Below are 22,804 nucleotides of genomic sequence, written 5' to 3'. Positions count from 1 at the left end.
CCTTTTCTGTCCCAGCAATGTTCTTGAAACCCAGTCCTTGGAAGATCATTCAAGACTGCACCAGAGTTATTTGCTATTTCTTGTATCTGCTCAAGGCTGCCAGTTTGCTATTGAGCTGAGAATGCTCTTTAACTGTGGCCCTGCAATTATTAGATCAGTGCATTTTAAAAACAGAAGTTTACAAGTCTGCAAGTGTAAATAAGTTTATTGCTGAGTGAAAATAATCTAAAGTTTTAGCTTACTGTTTTGATTTCTGAGCGTATGAATTGAAAGTTACTTAAGTAATTCAAGCAAATGTAATCTTAATCTTTCATAATTTTCAGTAGTGAAATAGCTATTGCTATCAATGCCTAGTTCAATGTTAATTCCTCAGTTATCTGTAATACCTAGTTTACTCACAAGGAAAAAAAATCTCTCTGTACTACAGAAGAGAAGACCATACAAATTAAACCACGGCAAAAGCAGAAACTGTTTGAAATACTTAACAGATAAGACATCTGTGGAGAGACAAATAGAGTAGCTTTTTATTGGTCATTCACTTGCCAAGAAAAGGTTTTGCCAAGCATTGTGTAATATCAGATTTGAAACAGAAATATTGTGACATAATTTTGTAAATATAGCATGCTTGGTTGAAGGAAGTGACGTTGAACATGAGCTCTGTTACTATGTCCTCTACAACATGTCTTGGTCTGTTATAGGCTACTTGATAAAGACTGATTTCTGCTTTGTCTTCCACCCCTACATACACCCCTGCCCCTCCCCCAATATTTTTGCCTCTCAGCACACACAAAATGCTGGAGGAACTCAGCAGGCCAGACAGCATCTATGGAAAAGAGTACAGTCAGCATTTCAGGCCGAAACCCTCATTTTGTGTGTGTGTGTGTATGTATGTATGTGTATTGCTTGAATTTCCAGCATCTGTAGGTTTTCTTTTATTTCTGCCCCTCACTCTCTTTTTCCTACCATCTTGTATTTTATATTCTATGTCCTACTATTCCCTCATTGTTCACATCATGCCCTATGTTAATGTTCCACATTGTGTATTCTCATATTCCTCATTCTATTGTAATACTGCTTATTGTACTACTGTAATTTTTTGATATTCTCTGTGATTAATTCTTTTTTAACCTTAATTTTACCCTTTAAACACAATATGTATTTTTAATCAACTACACGAAGGCTGTTTATTAACTCAACTTCTGAAAAGTGGCACTGACATTAGTCATTTTGATATGTTTATAGGTGGTCCGATTTTGAAGGGAGGGAATGGAATTCCACCACGCTGTGTGTTTTTGGAGGATATGGCAATGGATCTGGATGGGCAGGACTGGCTTGATATGAACAATGTTGAACAAGTATGTATAGTTTTGGTTGTTTTTTTTTTATAGGAAAACTGGAGAGAGCACAGTGATAATTTACAAGGCTGCTGCCAGGACCTGAGGGCCTGAGTTATAGGGAGAGGTTGGGCAGACTAGGATTATATTCCTTGGAACATAGGAGATTGAAGGGTCACTTTAGAGGTGTATAAAATCATGATAGCTTTTGAGAGGATGAACACGCATAGGCATTTTCACCAGAGAAGGGGACCTAAATAATTGGAGGGCATAAGCTCAAGGTGAGGGATGAAAAATTTAAAAGGGATTTGAGAGTCAACTTCAACCAGAAGGTGGTGTATATATGGAATGAGCTGCCAGAGAAAGTTGTTGAGGCAGTACAATAAAAACATTCAAAAGGTATTTGGATAAGTACATAGATAGAAGTTTAGAGGAATATAGGCCGAACTTGAGCGGATGGGATTACCTTGGTGTGGGCATCATGGTTGACATGGGCAAGTTGGGCCGAAGGGCCTGTTCCTATGTTGTATTACTCTATGAAATGCTTCACTTTGCAATATGGGTTTTAATAGGACTTTTATTGATGATGGAAAACTAAAATTGGTGTAGATCTGTTTCGATAATTGTCAACCCATGGTTATTTAACTGATCTGAATGGTATTAGGATAATTGCTAACGGCTTGGAGAATCTGACTAAAAGCTATAAGTGAATAAGATTGAAAGATTCCTGTAATTGATTCTGTGCTGTGTGAAATCCCATGTAACTTGCAGTGAAATTCACCAGTAGATGATAGGGAAATGTAATGCATTAAATATAGGAATAAACCAAAGGAGCTTTAATTCATGTTTGATATTACATGAGTTAATCTTACCAAGTTGCTTGGCTATTGAATTTTTTTAAAAAAGAAATTGCGTGATATCTTACACAATTCTTTTATCCATCTGGTGGTCTTCCTTCCCAACTACCATTTAACTCTTTGCTGTGACTCTCATATTCATATCTTCCACTTAGCACCACTCCTCTTTTGTCAACAACAGGAATCCATTTAATGCACTGAGAATTCTTGGTTATTTTTTTAAAGCTTGCTAAAATGTTATATTCTAGAATCAACACATCTGCAAATCCTATCTACAGTTTTGTTACATTGAAAAACAAATTCTTGTATTTATATTCTTTGATGATTCATTATTTTAAACAATGTCTGCCACTCAAGTTGTGTCTGACAGATATGTTCTGTTACTGTTCCCAGTGCAGGATGGCAACCCCTCCTCATAACTTAGCTACTGCACTCAGAGTATCTCTTGGACTCTAATTAGTAGCACTATATCTATTCAACAATACAAAGTTCAAAGCTAAGCACTGGGTGTTCATTTTGGTTTCAAAATCAAATGCTGAAATGGAAGGGAAGGCAGGACAAATCCAGATGTGGTGCACCCACATGACTATTTCCAGACTCTTGGATTCTTGTCAACCAGTCCTTGAGAGAAGTAAAACGGCTAGGAGTAGTCAGGAAATCGCTGGAGAAATTCTGCTCCAACCCTGGTGGCAGCTCAGCACAGCTTGACGTGACTAACCCCTTGTGTTCATCTAAAGACCACATCACTGACACTTAGCAAGTTTTCTTTTGCATAGTGGACAGAAACCTTCCATGTCACCGCACACTTTAATTCTAAAGGATAATGATCCAGGGAAAAGTAACATTAACTCTTGTACATGTATGCTATTGCAGTCAAATGAATTAAATTCCCATGTTTTGTATATCTCCACTATATGCCACTGAGCTTGTGTTTCTTCAAACGGCCTTGACTCTGAGCAACTCTGCGGCAAAGCTTTTAAGGCAGTATATCATTGTGGCCTTCTCCATGTTTTGAACTCTCTTATTACAGCTTGCAATCTAAAATGGACCCAATAAACCAGGTGGATTTGTCAGTCTTGCATTTTTTTTAACCAAACTTGATTCAATCCATGATCTAGAAAGAAATGTTCCTGATAATTTCTCTACTCGTATACCACATATTTCTTTTTTGTAATTGCTCATTGCTAGGTAAACTACCTTGCTGCTACTCAACTAAGTGAGAGTGCAAGCTATCTTACTTTTTCTCTTCCCCCATCTCACTCCTAATCTGTTCAATATTCTATTTAAGACCATGACATAGGAGCAGAATTAGGCCATCTGTCCCATCGAGCCTGCTTTATCATTCCATCACAGCTGATTTATTATCCCGCTCAATCACATTTTCCTGTCTTCTCCTCATAACCTTTGACCCCCTGACTAGCCAAGAACCTCCCAAACTTTACTTTAAATATACCCAATGACTTGGCCTCCAAGGCTGTCTGTGGCAATGAATTCCACAAATTCAGCACCCTCTGGCTAAAGAAATTCCTCCACATCTTTCTTTTACATGGATGTCCCTCTATTCTGAGGCTGTAACCTCTGGTTCTAGACTTGCTCGCTATAGGAAACATCTGCTCCACATCCACTGTGTCTAGGCCTTTCAATGTTTGATAGGTTTCAATTAGATCTCCGCGCCCCCCCCCCATTCTTCTGAACTCCAGCAAGTACAGGCCCAGAGTCACCAAATACTCCTCACACGTTGACCCTTTCATTCCCAGAATCATTCCCGTGAATCTCCTCTGGACCCTCTCCAATACCAGCATATCTTTTATTAGATAAGGGGCAAAAATATACTAACAATACAGCCTGGCCAATATCTTGTAATGCCTCAGCACCACATCCTTATTCTTGTGTCCTAGTCCTCTCGAAATGAATGCTAACATTGCATTTGCCTTCCTCAACCTATAAGCTAACCTTTAGGGAATCCTGCACAAAGACTCAAGTCCCTTTTGCACTTCTGATTTTTGAATTTTCTCCCTGATTTTAAAAAAATAGTCTACACCTTTATTCCTTCTACTAAAGTGCATGACCATACATTACTCTACACCATATTTCAGCTGCCACTTCTTTGCCCATTCTCCCAGTCTGTCCAAGTCCTTCTGCAGATTCCCTGCGTCCTCAACACTACCTGTCCCTGCATTTACTTTTGTATCATCTACAAACCTGGCCAAAAAGCCATCATTTCTGTCATCTGAATTGTTGACACATAACGTAAAAAGAAGCAGTCCTAATACTGACCCCTGTAGAGCACCACTTGTCACTGGCAGCCAACCAGAGAAGGCCCCCTTTATTCTGACTCTTTGCTTCCTGCCAATTAGCCATTTTTCTATCTGTGCTAGTATCCAGATCTCCAGAATCATTTGAGAATCCAGTGACTCTTGAAAGATCATTACTGATGCCTTCACAATCTACCTCTTTCAGAATCTTGGGGTGTAGTTTATCTGGTCCAGATGACCTGCCAACCTTCAGACCTTTCAGTTTCACAAGCACCTTCTCCTTAGTAATACAACTACACTCACTTCTGCCTGCTGACAAGAACTTTTGGCATACATTTCATTGATGAGAAGGCAGTGAGTGCAGATATTATAGTTAATGTTTTTGCCTGCAGTGTGCTGTTACTGATGATCAGGGAATATACAAAAATGACTTGTCATTTTTTTCCCATATCCAAGCAAATCCACCCTTCTACTTAGTGAATCTTTCTGCACTTGTATGTAATTTTTTCAGTCAGGGTCTAGACCTTGTAATGTGGTTATGGAGTTGGCATTTAGTTTGTGTGTTTCATAATTCTGATCCGTAATTAATGCTTCTGCTTATGTAATTTGAAGGTTGGCAGCAAACTTGTGTCTGCAGATACAACACTGCTTCTCAAAATTGATTTCCTTTGAGGAAAAACTGCTGGATGTGCATTTGTTGCTTAACTTGAAAGACTATCAAAAATCAAGAACTTCAATCTGCAAATTGATGTATTGTAGTTCGAAAATAGAATAATTCACTACTATGGTCATGCCCTAATGAATTTTTCTGAAGTCAGTGATGTGAAATTACAAGTTTTGGTCTACTTTCAATGTTTATTTTCATCCATAAATTGTTTAGAGAACCTTGTGATATGAGAAGTCACAATGTTTTTCGAGAAAGCAAAATGTATATTACAAATTGTGCTCCCTCAAGTTCTTTTCTCTTTTGTTAAGATTGGCATGAATTAGTTTTTCCTCTGCAGATGTTTACGTTTACTACTTTTAAAAAGGTTTCACATAGACATTCCAATTAAAGCTAAAATATTCTGTACTTAGCATTTAGTACAATTTTTTTTAACTGATGGTATTTAATCTGGAACGACACCTTTCTGACAGCATTATACTTGATGCATATGGGCAATGTGAGTTTGTGTTCAGTATTTTGCTTTTCTGAAAAATAAGGAATCAGAGCAATAGAAATGAAGAGAACTCGGAATTATGGCCACCTTACCCTTTGTCTGAAATTACAGTGGCAAAGATTAACTTTAGTTACGGTTTACTTTAACAGGCTTTGTTTAGCCGAATGCTGATTCCAGAACCTGGAACTCATTTGATATGGATGACACCAGGAAACATTATTAATGTAACTGCTGATCGAGATGCTGGAGAGAAGGAAGTCATGAAGTACCTGTTTGCTTGTTTCCAAAGAGTGAAAGGCGAGGTATGCACGATTCAGTACTGTGCAACTGTCTTGGGCACATACAGTGCCTATAAAAAGTAGGCACTATTATTATTTTACAACATTGAATCACAGTGGGTTTAGTTTGTTTTTTTTTGACACTGATCAACACAAAAAGACTCTTTCATGTCAAAGTGAAAACAGATTTCTACAAGGTGATCTAAATTAATTACAAAGATAAAACACAAAATAATTGATTGCATAAGTATTCACCCCCCCCCCTTTAATATGACACACCAAATCATCACTGGTACAACCAATTGGTTTTAGAATTTACATAGATAGTTTAATGGTGATCTCTTTTTTTGGAGACCTGTGTGCAGTCAAAGTGTTTCAATTGATTGTAGTAAAAATACACCTGTATCTGGAAGGTCCAACTACAGGTGAGTTGGTATCCTTGCCAAAGCTACACCATGAAGACAAAAGAACTCTCCAAGCAACTCCACTAAAATTCAGGAGATAGATGCAAAAAAATTCCCCAAGTCACTGAATATCCCTTGGAGTACAGTTAAATCAATCATCAAGAAATGGAAAGAATATGGCACAGCTGTGAATCTGCCTAGAGCAGGCTGTCCTCAAAACTGAGTGACCGTGCAAGGAGGGGACTAGTGAGGGAGACCACCAAGAGACGCATGACAGCTCTGGAGGAGTTACAAGCTTCAGTGGCTGAAACGGGAGTGACTGCGCACACAACTGTTGCCTGGGTGCTTCACCAGTCCCAGCTTTATGGGAGAGTGGCAAAGAGAAAGTCACTGTTGTGGGTGGGGGGAACTCACATGAAATCTCAGCTAGAGTTTGCCAAAAGGCATGTGGGAAACTCTGAAGTCAGCTGGAAGAAGTTTCAATGGTCTGATTAAACCAAAATGGAGCTTTTTAGCAATCAGACAAATTCCTATTTTGGTATAAACCAAACACCGCACATCATCAAAAACATACCATCCCTACCATGAAGCATGATGGTGGCTGCATCATGCTGTGGGGATGCTTCACTGCAGCAGGCCCTGGAAAGCTTGTGAAGGTAGAGAGTAAAATGAATGCAGCAAAATACTGAGTAATCCTGAAGGAAAACCTGATGCAGTCTGCAAGAGAACTGTGACTTGAGAGATGATTTGTTTTCCAGCAAGACAATGACTCCAAGAATAAAGCCAAAGCTGCACAGGAATGGCTTAAAAACACCAAAGATAATGTCCTGGAGTGGTCGAATCAGAGTTCAAACCTCAACCCAATTGACAATTTGTGGCTGGACTCGAAAAAGGCTGTTCACTCACGATCCCCATGCAATCTGACAGAGCTTGAGCAGTTTTGTAAAGAAGAATGGGGCCAAGTTGCAGTGTCCAGATGTGCAAAGCTGATAGAGACCTAGCCACACAGACTCAAAGCTGTAATTGCTGCCAAAGTTTCATCTACTAAATACTATCCTGAAGGGGGTGTGTACTTATGCAATCAGTTATTTTGAGTTTTTGTCATTAATTTAGATCACTTTGTAAAGATCTGTTTTCACTTTGACACAAAAGAGTCTTTTCCTGTTGATCAGTCAAAAAAAGCTAAATTAAATCCACTGTGATCCAAAGTTGTAAAACAATAAAATATGAAAACTTCCAAGTTGTGGGGGGGCAGGCAGGCAGGGTGAATACTTTTTATAGGCACTATAGGCTAGGGTGCCTCAGACTTTTGCACATTAGTAATTTTATTTATTGCACTGTTGGCACAGAAAGTGTGTGTGATGATAAACCTGTTTCTGATACAGTGCCTTGAAAAAGCATTCAGCCCTCAACTGTTTTCACATTTTACTGTCTCATTTTCTAAATTTAAAATATATTGTAAGTAGAATTTTTTTGAGCTAATCTACAAAACATTGTGTCATGTCAAATCAGAAGAAAAATTCTAAAATCTGTCAATTTATTAAAAATTAAAAATCTATATTGAGGTTGAAAAATATTTATCCCCTTTGTAATTACAATGCTAACTTTCCTCAGGTGCAATATACAGTATTACCTTACCAACTCGCCCAATTTGTTGATGTAGAAAAATGGAGGATCACCTATTTTCAATGAATATATAAGATTAAATGCCCCCTCTCTCTGTCAGGTCCAACACTGTGGTAGATTTTCAACAGACCAAACAAAAATAAAGACAAAAGAGCATTCAAGACAAGTCAGGGAAATGATAATAGAGAAGCACAAATCAGGGGAAGGGTACACGACCTTCTCAAAAGCACTGAACATGTCTTGGAGCTCAATGCAGTCCATCAGCGAAAATGTTGGGGGGGAGAATGAAACCACAGCCACATTGCCTAGGTCTGGCCACACTTCTAAATTTAGAATGGCACTTGTAAGAGAGGCTACTGTAATGCCAACAGTCACTCTGAGTGAGCTGTAGAAATCAGTGGCTGCAACTGGAGATGAAATTCATGGCTCTACAGTCTCTAAGGCCTTGCACAAAAAGGGTATTTATAGAAGAGTGGCAAGGAAGAAGCCCTCGTTAAAAAAGCATATCCTTGCCTGTAATGACCTTGCGAAGTGTCACTTGAAAGGTACTGTAAAGATGTGAAATAAGGTCTTGTGATCAGATGAGACTAAAGTGGAGCTTTCTGGCCTCGATACGAAGTGGTACATGTGGTGTAAATCTAAAATTACGCATCAGTCAGGTAACACCGTCCTTAATGTATGGTGGAGGTGGCATCATGCTGTGGAGATGCTTTCTGCAGCAGGGACTGGAAGTCTGGTCAGAATTAGTGCAACAATGAATACAGAGAGATTTTGGATTTAAAGACCTGCTAGCCTCTGCCAGAAAGCTTAAACTGGGGAGAAAGTTCTTCTTTCAGCAGGACGACAACCCAAAGCACACTGCCAGAGCAACCATGAAATGGCTTCAAAAGAGGAAAACTGATGTCCTTGAGTGGCCCAGTCAGAGACCTGACATTAAACCATAAGACAAAGGAGCAGAAGTAGGCCATTCGGCCCGTCGAGTCTGCTCCGCCATTTTATCATGAGCTGATCCATTCTCCTATTTAGTCCCGCTCCCCCGCCTTCTCACCATAACCTTTGATGCCCTGGCTACTCAGATACCTATCAATCTCTGCCTTAAATACACCCAATGACTTGGCCTCCACTGCTGCCCGTGGCAACAAATTCCATAGATTCACCACCCTCTGACTAAAAAAATTTCTTCACATTTCTGTTCTGAATGGGCGCCCTTCAATCCTTAAGTCATGCCCTCTCGTACTAGGCTTCCCCATCATGGGAAACAACTTTGCCACATCCACTCTGTCCATGCCTTTTAACATTCAAAAAGTTTCTATGAGGTCTCCCCTCATTCTCCTAAACTCCAAGGAATACAGTCCAAGAGCGGACAAACGTTCCTCATATGTTAACCCTCTCATTCCCGGAATCATTCTAGTGAATCTCCTCTGTACCCTCTCCAAAGTCAGCACATTCTTTCTTAAATAAGGAGACCAAAACTGCCCACAGTACTCCAAGTGAGGTCTCACCAGCGCCTTATAGAGCCTCAACATCACATCCCTACTCCTATACTCTATTCCTCTAGAAATGAATGCCAACATTGCATTCGCCTTCTTCACTACTGACTCAACCTGGAGGTTAACTTTAAGGGTATCCTGTACGAGGACTCCCAAGTCCCGTTGCATCTCAGTACTTAGAATTCTTTCCCCATTTAAATAATAGTCTGCCCGTTTATTTTTTCTGCCAAAGTGCATAACCATACACTTTCCAACATTGTACTTCATTTGCCACTTCTCTGCCCATTCTTCCAATCTATCCAAGTCTCTCTGCAGACTCTCCGTTTCCTCAGCACTACCGGCCCCTCCACCTATCTTCGTATCGTCAGCAAACTTAGCCACAAAGCCATCTATTCCATAATCCAAATCGTTGATGTACAATGTAAAAATAAGCGGCCCCAACACTGATCCCTGTGGAACACCACTGGTAACCGGCAGCCAACCAGAATAGGATCCCTTCATTCCCACTCTCTGTTTCCTGCCAATCAGCCAACGCTCTATCTACGTATGTAACTTTCCTGTAATTCCATGGGCTCTTAGCTTGTTAAGTAGCCTCTTGTCAAAGGCCTTCTGAAAATCCAAATATACAACATGCACTGCATCTCCCTTGTCTCGCCTACTGGTAATTTCCTCAAAACCGATCAAGCATCTTTGGCAAAACCTCAAGGTTGCTGTCCACTGCCTCTCTCCAACTAACATGGGCAATTTTGCAAGGAGGAATAGGCAAATCTTGTTCCATCAAGTTGTGCAAAGCTCATAGAGACTTACCCAAAAAGACTACTGACTGTAATAGCTGCGAGTGGTGGTTTAACTAAGCGCTGGGCAAAGGGACATGGATACTTGCTGCTGACATTTCAGTTTTAGAATTCTTAGTTTTCCATTCTTTACAATTTTCCCTGTTTTGTTGGGCTCTACTGTGGGGGGTGGGGGGGGGGAAGGAGCATGTGATTCACAAATAAAAATTCTCATGACGCATGAGTGATGATAAACCCTGAATCTGATGTGGGTCTCTGTAGTGAACTGAGAGTGGGAAGAGGGTAATGGAGAGGGGAGGGAGTGGGAAGCACAAGAGAGACATTCTGTAATAATCAGAACCAATTGATCATTAAATTGATCAATAAACCAATTGTTTGGAATCAAATGACTTTGCCTGGTGTCTCAAGGTGGGTGTGCCTGCACCTGCCCCACCCCCCATCACCCTTTGACTCTTCTGCCACCTGCCTGTACCTCTCCCGCAGTGTTCACCCTTGCTATTTCCAACATCCTTTGCTCCCATCAGATTTTACAAACTCACTCTCTGCTCCACATTGGCAAATACCGTACTATGTGCCTGAATTCTTGGGCATAGTAAACCTCTTCTGTCATTCAGTTGACTTTTCTTCACGTGTGGTGAGAAAATGAGTAGTGGTAATTTCCATTCAGTTGTCAATTGAAGAGGGTGTAAAGGTAGTAAGGTAGAAGGGCTAAAGTGCGCGTACTTCGATGCAAGAAGCATCAGGAACAAAGGTGATGAACTGAGAGCTTGGATACATACATGGAATTATGATGTAGTGGCCATTACACAGACTTGGCTGGCACCAGGGCAGGAATAGATTCTCAATATTCCTGGATTTCAGTGCTTTAAAAGGGATGGGGGGGAGGGGAGGTCGGGTGGCATTACTGGTCAGGGATACTATTACAGCTACAGAAAAGGTGTGAAATGTAGCAGGATCCTCTTTTGAGTCAGTATGGGTAGAAGTCAGGAACAGGAAGGGAGCAGTTACTCTATTGGGACTATTCTATAGGCCCCCTGGTAGGAGCAGAGATGCCGAGGAGCAGATTGGGAGGCAGATTTTGGAAAGGTGTAAAAATAACAGGGTTGTTATCATGGGTGACTTTAACTTCCCTAATATTGATTGGCACCTGATTAGTTCCAATGGCTTAGACGGGGCAGAGTTTGTTAAGTGTGTCCAGGACGGATTCCTGTCACAATATGTTGACAGGCCGACTAGGGGAATGCCATACTAGACCTAGTATTAGGTAACAAACCGGGTCAGGTCACAGATCTCTCGGTGAGTGAGCATCTGGGGGACAGTGACCACCACTCCCTGGCCTTTAACATTATCATGGAAAAGGATAGAATCAAAGAGGACAGGAAAGTTTTTAATTGGGGAAAGGCAAATTATGAGGCTATAAGGCTAGAACTTGCGGGTGTGAATTGGGATGATGTTTTTGCAGGGAAATGTACTATGGGCACGTGGTCGATGTTTAGGGATCTCTTGCTGGATGTAAGGGATAAATTTGTCCCAGTGAGGAAGATAAAGAATGGTAGGGTGAAGGAATCATGGGTGACAAGTGAGGTGGAAAATCTAGTCAGGTGGAAGAAGGCAGCATACATGAGGTTTAGGAAGCAAGGATCAGATGGGTCTATTGAGGAATATAGGGTAGCAAGAAAGGAGCTTAAGAAGAGAGCATGAGAAGGCCTTGACGAGTAGGGTAAAGGAAAACCCCAAGGCATTCTTTAGTTACGTGAAGAACAATGATGACAGGAGTGAAGGTAGGACAAATTAGAGATAAAGGTGGGAAGATGTGCCTGGAGGCTGTGGAAGTGAGCGAGGTCCTCAATGAATACTTCTCTTCGATATTCACCAACGAGAGGGAACTTGATGAAGGTGAGGACAATATGAGTGAGGTTGATGTTCTGGAGCATGTTGATATTAAGGGAGAAGAGGTGTTGGAGTTGTTAAAATACATTGGGACAGATAAGTTCCTGGGACCTGACGGAATATTCCCTCGGCTGCTCCACGAGGCGAGGGAAGAGATTGCTGAGCCTCTGGCTAGGACCTTCATGTCCTCGTTGTCCACGAGAATGGTACCAGAGGATTGGAGGGAGACGAATGTTGTCCCCTTGTTCAAAAAAGGTAGTAGGGATAGTCTGGGTAATTATAGACCAGTGAGCCTTGCGTCTGTGGTGGAAAAGCTGTTGGAAAAGATTCTTAGAGATAGGATCTATGGGCATTTAGAGAATTGTGGTCTGATCAGGGACAGTCAGTATGGCTTGTGAAGGGCAGATCGTGTCTAACAAGCCTGATAGAGTTCTTTGAGGAGGTGACCAGTCATACAGATGAGGGTAGTGCAGTGGATGTGATCTACATGGATTTTAGTAAGGCATTTGATAAGGTTCCACATGGTAGGCTTATTCAGAAAGTTAGTAGGTATGGGATCTAGGGAAGTTTGGCCAGGTGGATTCAGAATTGGCTTGCCTGCAGAAGGCAGAGGGTAGTGGTGGAGGGAGTACATTCAGATTGGAGGATTGTGACTAGTGGTGTCCCACAAGGATCGGTTCTGGGACCTCAACTTTTCGTGATTTTTATAAACGATCGGGGGGGGGGTTAGAAGGGTGGGTTGGCAAGTTTGCAGACGACACAAAAGTTGGTGGTGTTGTGGATAGTGTAGAGGATTGTCGAAGATTGCAGAGAGACATTGATAGGATGCAGAAGTGGGCTGAGAAGTGGCAGATGGAGTTCAACCCGGAGAAGTGTGAGGTGGTACACTTTGGAAGGACAAACTCCAAGGCAGAGTACAAAGTAAATGGCAGGATACTTAGTAGTGTGGAGGAGCAGAGGGATCTGGGGGTACATGTCCACAGATCCCTGAAAGTTGCCTCACGTAGATAGGGTAGTTAAGAAAGCTTATGAGATGTTAACTTCCATAAGTCGAGGGATAGAGTTTAAGAGTCGCCGGGTAATGGTGCAGCTCTATAAAACTCTGGTCAGGCCACACTTGGAGTACTGTGCCCAATTCTGGTCACCTCACTATAGGAAGGATGTGGAAGCATTGGAAAGGGTACAGAGGAGATTTACCCGGATGCTGCCTGGTTTAGAGAGTATGCATTATGATCAGAGATTAAGGGAGCTAGGGCTTTACTCTTTGGAGAGGAGGAGGATGAGAGGAGACATGATAGAGGTATACAAGATATTAAGAGGAGGAGGTAGAGTAGACAGCCAGGGCCTCTTCCCCAGGGCACCAGTGCTCAGTATAAGAGGACATGGCTTTAAGGTAAGGGGTGGGAAGTTCAAGGGGGATATTAGAGGAAGGTTTTTTACTCGGAGAGTGGTTGGTGCGTGGAATAGACTGCCTGAGTCAGTGGCAGAGGCAGATACACTCGTGAAATTTAAGAGACTGCTAGACAGGTATATGGAGGAGTTTAAGTTGGGGGTTTATATGGGAGGTAGGGTTTAAGGGTCGGCACAACATTGTGGGTCGAAGGTCCTGTACTGTGCTGTACTATTCTATGGTCATCATAGTTACCCTCAACTGCACTGAATTTCTCACTTTACACAATTTCAGTACTTGAAGAAAGCTTTTGCCTAAAGGAGGTGTGGTTCAGATGGACATGTTTAAAAAGGCAAAGCAATTTATAACTACTTTCAGTCTTTGAGTTAAAATCAGTGTGGAAATTAGTCTATTTGGAAAGTTTTACATAATTGTATGTTTTTTTTGTCCTGCAATTTGAAAAATAATATTTTCTCAATAGATTACAAAGGTACCAGAAAACCTATTGACATATGCTGTTCGTTGTAAGGCCTTGACTGTGTCTAATGCACACACTGCCCTTCTCACACCTGAGATCTATGTCAATCAGAATATCTCCGAACAAGTCGTTGATTTGCTTCTAGAAGGAGTAAGTGGGCCACGTAAGTAAATATTCCAGTCGTGTTATTTGTGTGAGGTGTGTTGAAGCATTTTACATTGTTCTGTAGTTTGGAACTTGGTGGATATGGAAGGATGTATTTTTGGAATTTTGAATATGGAAGTGCAATTGTACACCACCTGCCAAAAGCTCAGACTCCAACTCCTTTATGACCAGTGCAGTATCTTTAAAGTGATTAGCATTCTAGTCAGAATTAGTGGTTGAATTATGTACTCTGTTGTTCTATTTGTCATTGCCCAAGAAACTTAATCACAATTGATATGAAAAGCAAAATTGTTCAGTAGGTGAGAATAGCGGTGATGTCAGCTGGGGTGCTGGAGTGCTGTGCACCTTCAGTGTTTCTGCAAAATTGGAACCTGAGTTGATGACAAAGGAGCTGAATGGGTCTCAGTAGAAGGGATAAAAGGGCTACTATAGTCCTGGTTAAATTAATTGGCTTTATCTGAGCTGCACATAGGGAGCTTGCTACTGAAATCGTCCCTAGAATAGTTAGAGTAAGTCTTCCTTTGGGAATGGTACTCAAACCCATGCACTTTCTGTGTATCCATCTCCACTGCCATGGTGATTTTAAAATTGTGGATGTAGGAAATATGAAATTGCTGAAAAGACTCAGTAGGTCAGGCAACTTCTGTAGAGAACTCTCACATTGCCAGGTCATGTGTAAAATACAATGGGTTTCCAATCCTGTTTCTAACATGCCAGTCATTGAACAAACTATTTCAAGTATAGTTTGTTTGAGAGCAGTGGTTCCCATTGAAATTGTGTGCTTATTCGTTGTAGTGTGTACAAGTAATTATTTTGAATTTACAGTTGACTACTGATTTCTAATACACTAGTTTTGGAAAATCAATACAAATTTTATTCATCGCGTTGTTGCATGGATTGCAGCACTTGATAAGTTTCAGCTTTCTAGTAGGACCTTCACAGACAAAGAAACAAATAGTCGGCCTGGAGGGGTGAGGGAGTCAAGTGGTGCTGAATGTTCTGAAATCCAGATATCCGGACTTGGTTTGAAATCTAGCAATGTTTCTGTTCGCGGATGGAATTGTTGTGGGCGCTCTGGATGTAGTCTCATTGAGACCTGACGTTAATTGGATGACCACTTTTTTAAGCACCTTTCCTCCATCTGTAGCAGGCAAGATTTCCCAGTGGCCAATCATTTTAATTCCACTCCCCATTCCCATTCTGACATGTTAGTACATGGCCTCCTCTACTGCCACAATAAGGCCACTCTCAGATTGGAGGAGCAACACCTCCTATTCCAGCTGGGTAGCCTCCACCCTAACAGCATTAACATAAATTTCTCTAACATCTGGCAATATCTTCCCTCCCCCTACCGTTCTCCATTTATGCATTCCCCATTGTGGCTCCCCTCTTATCCGTTCTCTTCTCACCTGTGTATCATCTCCCTCTAGTGCCCTTCCTTCCCTTTCTCCCATGGTTCACTCTCCTCTCTTATCAGATTCCTCCTCCAGCCTTTTACCTTTTCCACCTATCACCTCTCAGCTTTTCACTTCATTCCTCTTTCCCCATTCACCAACCTATCCCCCTCACCTGGCTTCACCTATCATCTGCCAGCTTATACTCTTTCCCTCCCCTCTTCTTATTCTGGCCTGTTTCTCCCTTTGGGTCTCACCCCAAAAAGCCAGCTGTTTATTCCTCTCCATAGATACTGCCTTACCTACTGAGTTCCTCCAGCATGTTGTGTGTTTTCCGCTGGATTTCCAGTATCTGCAGGATCTCTTGTTGTATAGGAACTGCTTTAACTTGCAAATAAAGGCTTGAAATAAAATAATTCTTAAACGAACCAAAGTTGGAGGCACCCAGCTGATAAAGTAATAAGGCTAGACTGACACCATCACTTAAAGCCTAACAAGTCTACAGGGAAGTGGGATGAAATGTGACTTTGTGTATCATTATACCCTTGTTTCTTCTGATAGCAAAGTCTCAGTGGGTGAGATGGATATAGATGTGGAGTGTCATTTAATCCATCATGGTCACCCATCCAAAAATCAGTTAAGTTTCTACTCCCTACTCATAAGAATTTTAAGTTTTTAAAATCTGTTTTGCAATGAACATTCTTAGTGGTAAGCTATTTTATCATAAATTCTAAATTCTTTGGTGTAATCTCTGTTACCTATACAGAGTTTGAAGATGTTGCTGAGTTCATGGATGAAGTCATAGTTATGTTAAAGGCAGATGAAGAGGTCAGGACATTCAATGAAGTCATATTTCCAGTGTTGGACATATTATTGCACCGTATTAAAGAATTGGATCTTTGCCATGTAATGCTGTACAGCTATCTGGATATTCTTCTTTATTTCACTCGACAGTTTGATCTAGCACAAGTAAGATATCTCTAAAATTCTGTCCTATTTTGCATATATGGTGGCTGGGGCTTTATTTTAGTTTGGCTTTGTTTCTGTTAACTTGATGTAGAATAAGTGATTGAGTATTATAATCTGTTAGATGCATTCCCTAAAATGCCGTTCAACTCAGCGGTCCAGACATTTGTAATGTGTATTGATTGCTATTGATTTATTATTTTCACATGTGCCAAGATACAATGGAATGCTTGTCTTACATTCTGTTTATGCAGATCAAATCATTACACAGTGCATTGAGCTAGAATAAGATAAAATAATAACAATGCAGAATAAAGTGTAAAAGCTACCGAAAAAGTTCAGTGCAGGTAAACAATAAAGTGCCAATTTTAGATTAGTAGATGAACTCTCTGGGTCTTTCGGTTTCCTCCCACAGTCCAAAGATATACTGGGTAAGTTAATTGGTCATTGTAAATCGTCTCATAATTGGGTTAGGGTTCATGTTAATCTGGTTTATTGGGGGTTGCTGGAGCAGCATGGCTTGAAGGGCCTACTCCATGCTGTATGGCTAAACAAAGAATATTTTGTGATTAAAACAAATTTCTTGTTCTCTTCTACCATTGTATATGTGTTACTTGCATTGTGGGACAGCCTTGTCCACTGGTTCAACTAAAATGTTTGATTAATGCTGTTTGAAGATGGGTGTTATATCTGTCCTGGTTTCACTGAATCTTTAAATACAGGCAATGGATTGATTGACCTTGTATTTCACCTTGATAATTTTTTTTTTACATAGAATTAAATTTAGAATATAACTTGCTCCTAGTATACTGTAGCAATTGATGAGTGCACTATCCCAGACTAGTAATGAAAAATTCAAACTATCATGGTGATTCCAGACATCTTAATGTACAGAATGGGAAGTTGTTCGCAAGGTGTACTGTTTTGATTATTTGTTTGAACAGAAAAATGAACTCAGCATAAATTACTTCTGTTGTGCTGCAGCGACAAAGATTGCTATATTAACTTTGGAAGTAACCCTGAGGAATGTTAAACATTAGCACTTCATTTCTTCACACTTAAACCGAGAATAGCTTACCTGATGAAAGCTACTTTAGAAATGTAACTGTCAGCTTTATTTTCTTGTTCCTCCTGTTCTTGTTCAGCTGTTAAATTGGTGACTTGAACTAGTTCCATGGCTTTCAGTTTTCCACAGCTACTTTCTTCAAATGCTTGTATTTTGGGTATTAAACTATGGTGGAACTCAGCGCAGCTAGTCTCACAAACCCTCACTCAATTTTGCATAGCTTTGTATTCATATCCCGGCTCTGCCTTTCTCAAGACACTAAATTACCAATCCTTCCCTTGATGCAAAATGCTAATCTTTGTACCAATCACAAACAAATCCTTTGTTTTTATTTTTATTTAGTAAAACACTTATTTAGAGATGTAGCATGGTCGTAGGCCCTTCTAGTTCATTGAGACCACGTCACCCAATTACATCCTTGTGACTAATTAACCTACTAACTTGTACGTCTTTGGCGTGTGGGAGGAAACTGAAGCACCTGGATAAAACCCCTCTGGTCACGAGGAAAACATACAAACTCCTTACAGAGAGCGGCTGAATTGAACCCAGGTCACTGGTTCTGTAATAACTACATCACCCTCCATTATTTCTTCATGTTATTTTACTATCCTACCTTATTGTGAGGTAGTGGTAAAAGCCATTTATTTGTATAATCTTTGGGACCCTTCCACAGGTTTTAATGTGGCTGCTAATTATTTTTAAAATGTGTAGATACAATTGGTGCTGCTTGGTTGCATATTTAAATTCTATATTAGATTTTTGATAAATCTGTAAATTTCAATGTAATTATTTTCTTAAATCTGTCAATAGGCTTTCTTGACATACATTGAACCAAAGGATCCAAAAAATGGTAACATGTACCAGCAGACCCTGCTGGGAACTGTCCTGAACATTTCTTGTTTGCTGAAGACTCCAGGATTGGTGGAAAGTCACTTATATTTTTTGAGCCCATCACGGTCTGGTCCTCAGGAAATAAAAGTTCAAGAGTCAAATATTCACCAGGTACGTGTTTTGCAGGCTAGTTTCTTTGAGGGGCTGTAACTTGGTGTGGTGCATACAATTTGTTATTTTCCACCATTTTCATTTCAGATGGCCATACCCTGCTTCAAGCTGGAGGATAGATTGCAAACATTATTTTTGTTTCAGCATGCAAGAGGCTCAAGAATTGCCAATGACTTTTCCGAGGCCATCCATTAGTAGAGAGCCTATGACTTCTCTTGCCTCCCATAATTTCATCATCTAGCCACACAACGTCCCTAACCACAATCCAGCAAAGACTTCTGCACAACACATAGGTGCCAGAATCCAAAGAGAATTTCCCCTTATTAAACTCAATCCTGAGATTCTGGTCGTTTGTAATGGACTTGCTACTGACAAAATTAAACTAGTGTCTGGGTAACTGGCAAAAGATCAGGATTGAGCATTGTGTTTTTCCCTTTTGTAATTGTGTTGCATTTTGATTAATAGTCATCAGTTGAGTCATTGGTCTCATGTCCGTTTCTTTAATTTGATTAAGTTTGTATTATTCACGTATGTGATGTGCACAGTATTATATCCAGCAGCTTGTTCCATACAGAGTTGCAAATTAACATCAGTGGCATGTCATTTATGCCATACAAGTGAAAGGTAATGGCTGTCAATGAGACAGACCTTAATTCTATTGTTTGTATGCATAGGTTAGATTAGGTATATATTGTGATATATTATAATTTTCCACCACCTTGGACATAAGAAACTTGGTATTCAGCATAAAAACAGCCTTTTTATTCATCATTCCATTCACTATATAAACACTGCTTCTATTAAGATAAACCATTTCTGTAGCAGTTTAGCAATGTGATAGATATTCCACAACCCAGCAGTACTTATTTTGCCCCCCAGACCCATGACATCTTCCATTACAAAAGGTGCATACTCCTTTTTCATAGATGCTCAGTAAATATATGAATGTCTTTTTTGTGAATTCTAAATTTTCTTGAATTATCCAAGTTTTCCACTTGTTTGGCTAAGTAAAAATGTATTATAAGTCGTATTGCAGGCAGATTGCAATGTGTTCTTTCAACTTCTGTTTGATCATTGGTGTTTTCACATCGTGACATCCCCCCTCCCTTCCCACACATAAAATTCTACAAAAGCAAATATGTTTCAAGTACAAACTTCTTTGGATATAGTTTAACATGCCGATTTCTGTGGGTTGCAATTCCCTTGTACACAAAAGCATCTGAACTGGTCTGAAATTATTAAGGGTTAACCATAGCCATGACCAAGTGCATAGATGGATATTGTGCAAAATTTAAATTGTTTTTGGCCAAGGTTGTTACAGTGTTGCCTGTAAACATTTACTTTGGGGTATTCTCAATAGTCTGAAAAGCAAAATGAAGTGCAGATGTAACAAAAACTTAGCAAGTTGGGCAGTATTTGAGAAAATGTTTCAGGTCTGAGACCCTTGGGGTATGTTGTGTGATATTACTCTGTAAATTTAGATTCTTTATTGAGTTATTCCATTAAACATGGTGTTGATAGTGGCTAAGCATGTGTTTGTTTAGATCAGATGAGTTTAATAGTTCTAAAACTTGTTCTTTAAATTTCATTTTGAATCCCTTTGTCATTTAGTGTGCACATAGATTTACTGTGAATTCTTATTAGATTTGTGGCTTGTTGCTTTGCCTCATTTTGAGTACTAGTTTTCCTGCAGCTTACATCAGATGTTGTACTATTTCACAGTTCATGGTTCAACTTCATGACAAAATTCATCAGATTCTGCGGAACCTCATCCAGCTTTCTCCGGATACAAAACATGGCATCCTCTCTTGGCTTGGAAACTGTTTCCATGCCAACTCTGGGCGGACAAAAATCTGGGCCAACCAGATGCCAGATCTCTTCTTCCAAATGTATGCATCGGATGCCTTCTTCCTGAACCTTGGTGCTGCTTTGCTGAAACTCTGCCAACCTTTCTGCAAACCAAAGTCACCGAAGCTTCTAACGTTTAACCCTACTTACTGTTCATTGAAAGAACTGAATGAAGAAGAACGGAAAAGTAGAAATGTGCATATGAAAGGTATGAGCTGAAATGGGAATGGGTGGCTTTTTACTACTGTCTAATCGTACTTTTGATTAGGGTTAAGATTAATGTATGCCATCTTCCACAAGCTCTTTGTGCAAGTTGTGTTTTTATATATAATCTTCCTGGTTAACTTCCCATCCATGCTGCAGTTACGGTATCAGAAACCCATAATCCTAGTGAATTGTGGAAATTGATTTGAGCAATGCTAGATGGAGTTAAAGTATAGAACATGGTGCTGTTGATAACAGAATAGGGTTGGGAGGAGAGAGGTTGGATTAAACAGCCACCTTGTGTCCAATGGAAAAACTTGACAAGCCAACTCCATTTTTCCTATGTTGCTAAATAAGCATATGTCTTGGCAGGTTCATTGTGGTGAGACCATTTTATTTTGCTTTATTTGTAAGTTAGTTTTGGTTTCATTTTATGCAAGTTTGATTTTCATAACTCATAAAAGTTGCCAATTCTCTCTTTGTAGTATTTAATTACACTTGCAATTGATGGGAGTCCCAGCTTCTTACTGACTGGGGACAATGATGTCTGTTCTGTAGGGTGTAATCAATCCAAGACAACTTATCACTTTTCATAGTGAACAACAAATAAATGTTACCTTGGATTGGCAATGCAACTCGCTCTGAAACCAAAGGACTTGTGGGTTCAAATGTCACTTCAGTTCTTTATGCCCTGAACCAGTTTCATCAGTGCCACTTTATCGATGGCCATGGATTCCATTGATTATAGGAATATTTATATTGAGAGCAAAATAACTGCTGTATTCATTAGAATTTTTCTCCTTGGATTTAGGAACAGCTTCTTCCCCACTGTCATCAGATTTCTTCGTTCTCTTTTTATAAAGGTCTCGCTCTTCCTCTTCCCCCATCCCCATTTTTAATTATGTATTGCAATGTACTGCTGCCACAAAACAATATAATTCACAACATATGCTAGTGATATTAAAAATCTGATTCTGGATATATAGAAACAAAAGCCCACCTGATATTTGCAGCAGACAATTAAGCTGCCAGACTGAAGGAAATATGTGAATTTCAAAGCACTGCATCAACAACAATGTCCTGATGGCAGTGATTACTGTAAGTAGAGGTAATTTGTGAGGGAAGAGAGCTGGTGGGTTGAGGTGACAATTAGGGTGAAGAAGGGGTTGACTATAATAAGAACAGGTGACTGATCAAAGCAGCAGTTAGGGAGAGAGGGTGTTGGATATACTGGCTTCCTGCTCAGTTAAGTATCCTTCACTGTTCTTGATAATCTAGTTAAGCTAAAGGAGCTAGGTGTGTTATTTGCATGTGAAAAGTGGCTGACAAATGTTTTGAACATGGGCACCAGAAATCACTTCTGATGTGTTAACTATTATACTTGTGCGTCAAATGTATGCCGCAGGTACGGCGTAGCCGCGTACCCTACGTTGTACTCTATGCCAACCCTACACCGTAGCCTAATGCGCACCTCTCCCAAAATGTAACTACACGTCTCGGCGATGCAGACCGAACAACTGTGATTGGTCCGCTTGGTAGCATCACATTTCCTCCTACGCTGCAATAGCTTCCCATTGGGTGACTGAAGGGCAGGGAAGGAACTCTGGCTGCAATGCTTTCCATAAAACTTTACAGACCTCCGAAATTATGGAGGACCCTGTGCTTGACGCCAGTTTGTAGCTAGCTGCTACAGCCTGTTGACTTCCACCTGAAGCTAAAACTCGAATGGTGATTGCCGGTCTCTGAGTATACTTGTGCGTACGCTGATGCAAAATAAATGGTTGGAGACAATGAACCAAATCGTCAAAATCTACCTGCTGACATCCGAAAATATTTGAAATGCATTTCCTCGTCCATGTCTCTGTGGCTGGACAAGCACAGAAAATTCACCCTCCTTCAGTTTCAGTCACCATTGTTTGAAGTTTGAGTTTTTTCGTGTTGAATTTCAACACGAAGAAACTCAACACAGTGGCATAGAAACCCCACCGCCAACTAGCGTTTTGATGGTGAACTGCAGAGAGATTCAGACACACCAACGCACAAGTATAAATGCTCACAACGGCGTAGGCCACTTGCGTAGGCTACGGAGCAAGCTAGTACGCACAAGTATAAATCAGCCCTAACACTTCTAGTTCTGTTGACAAATATAGATTTTTCTTCATAGTAAACATTGAAACCAGCATTCCCTCTAATTTTTTTTTTA

At 40.3% G+C, this 22,804-nt stretch overlaps 1 protein-coding gene across 4 annotated transcripts in view; it reads left to right on the top strand.

The window, feature by feature from the left end:
• The window catches only part of ube4a (ubiquitination factor E4A (UFD2 homolog, yeast)), an 83,976-nt gene that overhangs the window by 17,056 nt on the left and 44,116 nt on the right, over positions 1 to 22,804 (top strand). For all 4 annotated transcript variants that reach the window (XM_072283967.1, XM_072283964.1, XM_072283966.1 and 1 more), the window contains 6 exons: positions 1,243 to 1,355; positions 5,756 to 5,908; positions 13,960 to 14,119; positions 16,282 to 16,484; positions 18,358 to 18,549; positions 20,272 to 20,605. In XM_072283967.1, the coding sequence (XP_072140068.1) occupies positions 1,243 to 1,355; positions 5,756 to 5,908; positions 13,960 to 14,119; positions 16,282 to 16,484; positions 18,358 to 18,549; positions 20,272 to 20,605 (1,155 nt within the window). The remainder of the gene's footprint in view (positions 1 to 1,242; positions 1,356 to 5,755; positions 5,909 to 13,959; positions 14,120 to 16,281; positions 16,485 to 18,357; positions 18,550 to 20,271; positions 20,606 to 22,804) is intronic.

This window comes from Mobula birostris, chromosome 20 (genome assembly GCF_030028105.1).
Source record: "Mobula birostris isolate sMobBir1 chromosome 20, sMobBir1.hap1, whole genome shotgun sequence".
NCBI lineage: Eukaryota > Metazoa > Chordata > Chondrichthyes > Myliobatiformes > Myliobatidae > Mobula > Mobula birostris.
Note: the sequence above shows the minus strand (reverse complement) of the source record. Positions and strands in the feature narration are given on the sequence as shown.